This window comes from Chlamydomonas reinhardtii, chromosome 2 (genome assembly GCF_000002595.2).
Source record: "Chlamydomonas reinhardtii strain CC-503 cw92 mt+ chromosome 2, whole genome shotgun sequence".
In the NCBI taxonomy this organism is placed as follows: Eukaryota; Viridiplantae; Chlorophyta; class Chlorophyceae; order Chlamydomonadales; family Chlamydomonadaceae; genus Chlamydomonas; species Chlamydomonas reinhardtii.
In genome coordinates this window covers 2,615,442-2,624,829 of record NC_057005.1, presented here as the reverse complement: position 1 = coordinate 2,624,829, position 9,388 = coordinate 2,615,442, and the positions used below count along the sequence as shown (strand labels likewise).

At 66.4% G+C, this 9,388-nt stretch overlaps 2 protein-coding genes across 2 annotated transcripts; both read left to right on the top strand.

Annotated features, from left to right (window-relative positions):
* Positions 1–322: 322 nt before the first annotated feature.
* CHLRE_02g093084v5 (uncharacterized protein) lies at positions 323–1,938 on the top strand. Its single transcript, XM_043059461.1, has one exon. The coding sequence runs from the start codon at positions 479–481 to the stop codon at positions 1,463–1,465; it is 987 nt and encodes a 328-aa protein (XP_042927095.1). The 5' UTR covers positions 323–478; the 3' UTR covers positions 1,466–1,938.
* A 1,134-nt stretch (positions 1,939–3,072) lies between these two features.
* Positions 3,073–7,848, top strand: CHLRE_02g093051v5 (uncharacterized protein). Its single transcript, XM_043059460.1, has 3 exons — positions 3,073–3,398; positions 3,961–5,621; positions 5,682–7,848. Exons 1-3 carry the CDS (start codon positions 3,335–3,337, stop codon positions 7,668–7,670), a joined length of 3,714 nt encoding a protein of 1,237 aa, XP_042927094.1. The 5' UTR covers positions 3,073–3,334; the 3' UTR covers positions 7,671–7,848.
* Positions 7,849–9,388: the final 1,540 nt, after the last annotated feature.

Sequence of the window (9,388 nt, the reverse complement as noted above, 5' to 3'; positions counted from 1 at the left end):
TGGTGGCGGTCTCGAGGTGTTTGCTTTCTGTTTTCTTCTCTTTTCTTCTCTTCTTGCCCTGTCAGGGTTCTGGTCTCGGGGACCAGGCTGCTTTCCGGCAGTAGGGGGGCAGCGCGTCTGCCCCTGTTCAACCTTGTAAGGATGATTCCTCAAAAAAAAAACCGGCAGAGGAGACACCAGCAGAAAACTAAACGGGCCAGATGTGGCGCTGACTAAGCGGGCTCCAACCCGCTGCAAGACGCGCTGTGCAGGAAGGCCCACAGCCGCCCAGGCGCTGCGACGCCAGCCGGAGCTAAAACACATGGGCACCAGATAATCTGATGACGATAAAACGCCACGCCAGCGCCTGGAAAGAAACGCCGCCCAAAAGGAAACCTAGGGGGCCTGCACAGGTGATGCAAGCGTCAGCCGCAAGTTCAACTTCGGTGACCCACCCTGAACCTCCTCCACTTCACAAAGCGCGCCACCCGCCGACCAGATGGCAACAAAGTGCTCCAGCTTAGCCGCCTTGAGCTGTGCGGTGAGAAGCTGTGTGGGCAGAGCCCTGCCTCCCCCGCAGGACGGTGCTAGCTCGCCGCCGCACGTGCCCACTGGGCGGCCGGCAGGGGGACAGCAGGCTGGTGGGGGCAGCGGGTTGGGACGCCATGGTGGAGGAGCGGGGCGGGCAGTGCCCCAGGCGCCGCCCCAGGCGCGGCCGCCACTGCAGACGTCACAACCGGCGGGTGGTGGTAAGGGCAGGGGCAGGGGCCTGGGCGCGCCGGCTGGGGTTTCGGCCGACACGGTTGGGCGCGCTGGTGGGGGTGCGGGCAGTGAGGCGGAGTACGGGGCCGTTTGCCTGACCCGGGACACGTGTGTTGCCATCGGCTCTGACCTCGTGACGCACCGGAACCGCTGCGCAGATGTGCAGGGGTTTGAGTGGGCGCAGCTGGGCCGCGACACGCTTGGTGGCCGCCTCCTCGCCTACCTCCGTGACCAGGGCGCCACCGTACCGGACTGGGCCGTCTGCCGCGTGCCGGCCGGCCGTACCGCCGTCCTGGCACAGCTGCGCGACGAGTTCACTGGCTGGTGGCGCCTATACTCAGCCCAGCCTGCAGACACGCCCCTGCCTTCCGACGTGACGGAGCAGCTGGATGACGCCGCGCAGCAGGTGCAGACGGCCTACATGGACTACGTGCTCCTAGACGCCCGCACCCTGCGGTCCGCTAAGCGTGGGCCGGCGGACCCCGGCGGGGCCAGTGGGCCCAGCCGCCGGCAACGCCAGCACCGCAGCCGCAGTACCTCCAGCCTCATGAGCCTGGGCAGCGCTCCATTGCACCCCGGCGGTGCCAGCTCAGGTGCCGCTAGCATGAGCACCAGCAGCGGCGGCGCGCCCCCCAGCCAGGGTGGCGGCCGCCGCGGCAAACACCACAGCAGCAACAGCAACCGCAACCGCCACGGCGCTGCCGTGGCCGGCGGGGGCTCATAATGCGGCCAACAGTGGGAGCGGCGAACCTTCGGCTGCTGACAGTGAATGTCAACGGCCTGGGCTCGCCGTTCAAGGCGCGGGCGCTGGTCTCGCACCTACAGCAAGTTGGGGCGGATGTGGCGATGGTGCAGGAGACCCACGCTACTGACACGACGGTGCTGGAGTCTTGCCTTCGTGCCGCGCAGGGGGCGTGCCTTCCGTGGCGCCACTGCCTCGCTGCCAGCCCGGCAGCATCGCCCCGCTCCTGTGGGACGGCTATCCTGGCGCGGAGTCGGCTGTCCCTTCCAGGCTCCCGGTCACCCCACCAGGAAGGGCCCTGGTTTACCAAAACCCATCCACACCTTGGTGGTGTGTAGACCCCCCCTGTGGTGCAGGGAGTCTCTGGGGTACAAGGCTGGAGCTCTGGGCCTGCAACTGGAGAGCTTTCAAGTTCAAGATTTTTTTTTTTTGAGGAATCATCCTTACAAGGTTGAACAGGGGCAGACGCGCTGCCCCCCTGCTGCCTGAAGACAGCCTGGTCCCCGAGACCAGAACCCTGACAGGGCAAGAAGAGAAGAAAAGAGAAGAAAACAGAAAGCAAACACCTCGAAAACCGCCAACAACCACCCCCACCCATCCCACCCCACCCCACCCCGATCCGGCAGACAGAGCAGGAGGCTGGCCCCCCCGCCCCCCGGGAGGGGTTGCACAAAAACACCGCCAGACCAAACCCAAGCACCAACCTACACCACAGCCTAACCGCAAGAACCACCACCACCGCGCACCAGAAAAGGAAACACCAGCGCTACGCACACACGCCCCGCCCAAACCCACCCCACCACCACAAGTCGGTTGCTTAAGCAACACCCCAGGAGAACCGGCAGAGGAGACACAAGCAGAAAACTAAACGGGCCAGATGTGGCGCTGACTAAGCGGGCTCCAGCCCGCTGCAAGACGCGCTGTGCAGGAAGGCCCACAGCCGCCCAGGCGCCTTGTAAGGATGATTCCTCAAAAAAAAAAAGGCGCTGCGACGCCAGCCAGAGCTAAAACACATGGGCGCCAGATAAGCTGATGACGATAATACGCCACGCCAGCGCCTGGAAAGAAACGCCGCCCAAAAGGAAACCTAGGGGGCCTGCACAGGTGATGCAAGCGTCAGCCGCAAGTTCAACTTCGGTGACCCACCCTGAACCTCCTCCACTTCACAAAGCGCGCCACCCGCCGTCCAGATGGCAACAAAGTGCTCCAGCTTAGCCGCCTTGAGCTGTGCGGTGAGAAGCTGTGTGGGCAGAGCCGACAGGGTTTCAGGGGTTAGCGTGGCGGCAGTGAAACGCAGCTGCATCACCCTGCGCAGCTCGCTGACCACCTCCCGAACCACATGCTCCGACGTCTGCTTAGCAGGCTCGCGGGACCAGTACGCACACCAGACGGCGTACTAGAAGGTGGCCCGCAAAGTGCTCCACAGCAGCGCGCCCGCCCCCCGCGGGCCTGAGGCCCACATACCCATGCGGTCCCCCAGCATGAAGCCCGCGTCCGTCACTGGCGGCGCCGCTGCCTGGGGCGCAACGCAGGCCCACAGCTGCTGCAGCCACGTCCTCGCCTGCGCATAAGCTGGACAAGATCCAAGATTCAAGTGGAGCTCTGGGCCTGTCAACTGGAGAGCTCTAGATGATCTGTGTGGTCAAGGCAGTGGCTGTAGTTGTCACCTAGCTGTTGAGAACTCCAGTAGGTGTGTGGTGTCACCTGGCTGTTGAGGTTTCCAGTAGGTGTGGTGGAACAAAAAACTTCTCTTCTCTTCTCTGATCTCTGGCCCTGTCGAGGTTCTGTGATATGATCCAGGCTGCCTTGGCAGTAGGGTGGTAGTGCGTCTACCACCGCAACCTTGTAAGGATGACTTTTAAAAAAAAAAGGCTGCGTACTGCAGCCGCCGTCAACGGATGCGGCGGGCCGTGTGGTATGTTGGGATTGGGACGTGGGTCACTTGCGCCTGCGCTTCATGTGTGTGTATGCGCCCACGGCCGTGGCGGACAAGCCTGCTTTCTTTGCCGGGCTGCATCCCCACCTGGCCACGGACAGGGTGCTTGTTGTCGGTGGGGACTGGAACTGTGTCACCGATGCCAGTCAGGAGGCGGCCCCTAGCCCGTCACGTGCTGCAGGTGCCCCGCAACTTGCCAGCCTCCTCGCCCAGTTCAGTCTGGTGGACCCTTGGGCGAGCAAGCGTGGCGGCGCCAAGGGCTACACGCATCCGGCCACGCCCAAGCCGGCCACTCCCGCACGCCTGGATCGGTGGTATGTCAGTGCCACCGCGGCGCCGTGGGTGGTGGATGTCGCTCGCACGTATGGGGCGCCTGGGGACCACAACGGTGTGCTGCTCACCCTGTCCTTGCCCGACCTGCCACATGCGCACCGGGAGCAGTGGCGCTTCCCCACATACCTGCTGTTTCACCCCTCGCTGCGTCTGGAGCTCGAGCAGCGCTAGGAGGCGCACGTTGCCGCCAATCCCGTGGCCAGTACAGGTGACGGCGCTTGCCCGCAATGGGAGGCGGACAAGTTCTTCTTGCGGGAGGCCGCCACCAGCATCCATCGTCGGCATGCACGCCAGACCCGGGATGGGCTGCATGGCGTGGTGCTGGCCGCAGACACGGCCGCTGCCCTGGCCGACCGGCCGGGTGCCAGCGCCGCGCAGCGTCAGGCTGCGGCCATGGCCAACTTGGCGGTGCGGGAGGAGCGGGCAGCTGCCGCAGCGGCCAGCCACAATGCCCGCGCTGCACTGATGGAGGAGCATGGGGAGCGGGGCACTCGCTGGTTCCATCGGCAGGCTGACGAGCCAGCAGCCGGCGCGCAGGAGCCCATCACGCACTTGAAGGTGCCGGGGCAACCGGCGCCTGTGGCGCTCACGGGGCCGGGCACGCGCAACACTGTCTCCGCAGCCGCCGCAGCCATGTACAGCAGCACCAGCCCCACCGGCCTGTTCCGTGTGCAGCCGGTCTGTACGGCGTCGCAGCAACAGCTTCTGGCGGCCATTGACCGCAAGGTTCCGGCGGATCTGCACACCGCCGCAGAGGGGTCCGGGGACGGCGCCCTCAGTGATGCCGAGCTGATGGCAGCGCTGGCTGGCTCCGCCAATGGTAAAGCACCTGGGTCGGACGGGGTTCCGTACGAGGTGTACAAGGTCTTCTGGGCGCTGCTGGGCCCGCGCTTGTGTGCTGCTGCTGCCGCTGCCTTTGCTGCCGCTGCAGACGCCCACGATGGCGGCGAAATGGCGGCGGCGCTGCCTGCCTCCTGGCGGGAGGGCATCATTACGCTCATCTACAAGGGCAAAAGCCTGGACCGCGCCGAGCTGGCGTCCTACCGGCCCATCACGCTGCTCAACTGCGACTTCAAGATGGTGTCCAAGGCCGTCAGCGCCCGCCTGCAGCCCGCCCTGGATGCAGTTGTGGATGAGCTGCAGACCGCGTTCATCACCGGCCGCTGGATTGGAGACAACGCGCTGTACCTCCAAGGCCTGATCGAATGGATGCGCCTGGACGTGGGCGCGGACGGCGCGCCACGGCAGGGTGGTGCGCTGTACTTCTTGGACATTGAAAAGGCGTATGACCGGGTGCACCGGCAGTGGCTGTATGCGTCCGCGGAGGGACTTGGGTTTGGGCCGCGCATGCTGCGCTGGATCCGCCTGCTCACTGCCAACGGCTCTGCCCGCGTGTGTGTGAACGGGATGCTCTCTGACGCCTTCCCAGTGCTGAACGGCTTGCCGCAGGGCAGCACCGCCTCACCACCCCTGTGGGTCATCCAGATGCAGCCACTGACGTCCTTTCTGCGGCGGCAGGTGGAGCAAGGGGCACTGCGCACGCCCCTGTTACCCAGCGGCGAGCAGGCGCCACCTGCTGCCCACCACGCTGACGACACGACCCTCACGGTGCGCGACCCGGCGGTGGACGGGCCGGTCCTGATGGCGGCAGTACAGCTGTTCTGCCGCGCGTCCAACGCCCGTGTCCATCCGGACAAGAGCAAGGCCATGGGCCTTGGCAGGTTTGCGCACCTGACGGGCCCTTGCCCACACACGGGGGTGCCGTTTACCACTGGCGCCGTGACGCACCTGGGTGTGCCCCTGTCGTGGGACTCTGATGCGGCTGCAGCTGACTTGTACACCAGGCGGGCTCGCGGCATGGCGTTTGTGGCGCGTCTGTGAGCTGCCCTGTCTCTGACCCTCGTTGGCCGTGTGCACATTGCGAAGCAGGTGCTGGCGGCGAAGCTGGCCTACCACTTCAGCTTCCTCAACCCGTCGCCTGCGCAGCTGAAGGAACTCACCGACCTGGTGGACCACTTTGCTGCGCGCTCCATGCACGCTGAGGACGCCAGCCTGGTGTCGCACGGGAACCCGCTCCTGCTGCCAAAGCGGGAAACGGCATGTCTGCCGTACAAGGATGGGGGTGTCAACCACGTCGACCTGCCTGCGTTCCTGTCTGCCCTGCAAGCTAAGACTTTCGCCCTCCTTGCCAAGCCAGGCCGGCAACCCTGGAAGACGCTCACCCGGGCGCTGCTTACCCATGTGCGCCCGGACTCCGCCACCACGTGGGCGTGGGTGTACAGCGACACGCCGGCGCCAGCGGGGCTGCCTGCCCGGCTGGCGGCCGCGGTCGGCCACGTGCGGAGCGCGGGCGTGGAACAGCATCCGCCGCAGCCAGCCACTCAGCCGCCAGCGGCGCCGCCACAGTGGCGGGTTAGCCTGGACCAGCTGTGGGTGGCTAACGCTGCGGGGGCTGTGTCCTACGTCCACTACACGGGGCGGCTCTTGGAGCCTGGGCCTGGCGTGCTGCCCCCGGCGGTGGATGGGGCGTGGCAGCCTGCCTGTGTGCTGCAGCATCGCAAGCCACGGCACCTGTGGACCTTTGAAGAGCGGGCGGCGTACGATGCAGCATCACCAGGGGACCGGGCGGGGGCGTGGCCTCGGGCGCCGTACTTCCTGGCGCCGGAGGCTGGGGTGGTGGTGCACCCGGAGCACTGCCGGATTGCGGGTGTCAGCTTGGCGGACTACACGGTGCGGGACGTGCGGCGGGCCATCACCGCGGCTAACCCGGCCGCACCTCCGGCTCCGGCCCGCCCCGCAGCCATGCCGTGCCCGGCGCCAGCTCAGCAGGCGGGGGGGTCGGGGACCCAGCCGGCGGCACAGTCGCGGCTGGCGGAGCGGGAGGCGGAGTGGCAGCGTGCAGCGGCGCAGCTGACCACCACGGCGGCGCAGCACTTCCACAATAACCCGGTGGCTCTGGACCCCTGGCTCCACCGCACCTCCGCGGCAGCCGGGCTGCAGAACACGCCGGCGAGAGAACTGCAGTCGTATGCGTCCCCGTCCCAGCAGTCGGGTGAGGGGCCGCGGCGGTCCGTGCGGCTGCAGGAGCAGGCGGCGGGCGGGGCGGGACCTAGCACTGGGCCTGCCACGGCGGCGGCGGCAGCAGCGGCGGCAGTGGAGGGCGACCCTCGCATGCCGCCCCCGGATGCGTCCCTTCTGCGGGGTACGTGGCGGAGGCTGTGGGACAGCCACGCCAGTCGGGGGGCAAAGGTGCTGGTGTACCGGCTGCAACATGCTTACCTGCCTTGCGGGCTGTACAGGGCGGGCAAGGGCATTCGGCCACGGGTGACCACGGGGTGCGGGGGGTTGGGGGCGCACTGTCCTCACCCCGCCTGCGGGCCACCTGGCCCGCGGGCGTGGGCCAGCCTAACGCACATCTTCCTGGAGTGTCCAGCTTATGCGCAGGCGAGGACGTGGCTGCAGCAGCTGTGGGCCTGCGTTGCGCCCCAGGCAGCGGCGCCGCCAGTGACGGACGCGGGCTTCATGCTGGGGGACCGCATGGGTATGTGGGCCTCAGGCCCGCGGGGGGCGGGCGCGCTGCTGTGGAGCACTTTGCGGGCCACCTTCTTGTACGCCGTCTGGTGTGCGTACTGGTCCCGCGAGCCTGCTAAGCAGACGTCGGAGCATGTGGTTCGGGAGGTGGTCAGCGAGCTGCGCAGGGTGATGCAGCTGCGTTTCACTGCCGCCACGCTAACCCCTGAAACCCTGTCGGCTCTGCCCACACAGCTTCTCACCGCACAGCTCAAGGCGGCTAAGCTGGAGCACTTTGTTGCCATCTGGACGGCGGGTGGCGCGCTTTGTGAAGTGGAGGAGGTTCAGGGTGGGTCACCGAAGTTGAACTTGCGGCTGACGCTTGCATCACCTGTGCAGGCCCCCTAGGTTTCCTTTTGGGCGGCGTTTCTTTCCAGGCGCTGGCGTGGCATATTATCGTCATCAGCTTATCTGGCGCCCATGTGTTTTAGCTCTGGCTGGCGTCGCAGCGCCTGGGCGGCTGTGGGTCTTCCTTTTTTTTTTGAGGAAGCATCCTTTTTTTGAGGAATCATCCTTACAAGGTTGAACAGGGGCAGACGCGCTGCCCCCCTGCTGCCTGAAAGCAGCCTGGTCCCCGAGACCAGAACCCTGACAGGGCAAGAAGAGAAGAAAAGAGAAGAAAACAGAAAGCAAACACCTCGAAACCGCCACCAACCACCCCCACCCATCCCACCTCACCCCACCCCGACCCGGCAGACAGAGCAGGAGGCTGGCCCCCCCGCCCCCCGGGAGGGGTTGCACAAAAACACCGCCAGACCTAACCCAAGCACCAACCTACACCACAGCCTAACCGCAAGACCCACCACGACCGCGCGCCAGAAAAGAAAACACCAGCGCTACGCACTCGCCCCGCCCAAACCCACCCCACCCCCACAAGTCGGTTGCTTAAGCAACACCCCAGGAGAACCGGCGCCAGCTCAGCAGGCGGGGGGTTCGGGGACCCAGCCGGCGGCACAGTCGCGGCTGGCGGAGCGGGAGGCGGAGTGGCAGCGTGCAGCGGCGCAGCTGACCACCACGGCGGCGCAGCACTTCCACAATAACCCGGTGGCTCTGGACCCCTGGCTCCACCGCACCTCCGCGGCAGCCGGGCTGCAGAACACGCCGGCGAGAGAACTGCAGTCGTATGCGTCCCCGTCCCAGCAGTCGGGTGAGGGGCCGCGGCGGTCCGCGCGGCTGCAGGAGCAGGCGGCGGGCGGGGCGGGACCTAGCACTGGGCCTGCCACGGCGGCGGCGGCAGCAGCGGCGGCAGTGGAGGGCGACCCTCGCATGCCGTCCCCGGATGCGTCCCTTCTGCGGGGTACGTGGCGGAGGCTGTGGGACAGCCACGCCAGTCGGGGGGCAAAGGTGCTGGTGTACTGGCTGCAACATGCTTACCTGCCTTGCGGGCTGTACAGGGCGGGCAAGGGCATTCGGCCACGGGTGACCACGGGGTGCGGGGGGTTGGGGGCGCACTGTCCTCACCCCGCCTGCGGGCCACCTGGCCCGCGGGCGTGGGCCAGCCTAACGCACATCTTCCTGGAGTGTCCAGCTTATTTTTTTTGAGGAATCATCCTTACAAGGTTGAACAGGGGCAGACGCGCTGCCCCCCTGCTGCCTGAAAGCAGCCTGGTCCCCGAGACCAGAACCCTGACAGGGCAAGAAGAGAAGAAAAGAAAAGAAAAACAGAAAACAAACACCTCGAAAACCGCCACCAACCACCCCCATCCATCCCACCCCACCCCACCCCGACCCGGCAGACAGAGCAGGAGGCTGGCCCCCCCGCCCCCCGGGAGGGGTTGCACAAAAACACCGCCAGACCTAACCCAAGCACCAACCTACACCACAGCCTAACCGCAAGAACCACCAGCACCCCAAACCATCCCACCCCACCCCACCCCGACCCGGCAGACAGAGCAGGAGGCTGGCCCCCCCGCCCCCCGGGAGGGGTTGCACAAAAACATCGCCAGACCTAACCCAAGCACCAACCTACACCACAGCCTAACCGCAAGAACCACCACCACTGCGCGCCAGAAAAGAAAACACCAGCGCTACGCACTCGCCCCGCCCAAAACCCACCCCACCTCCCA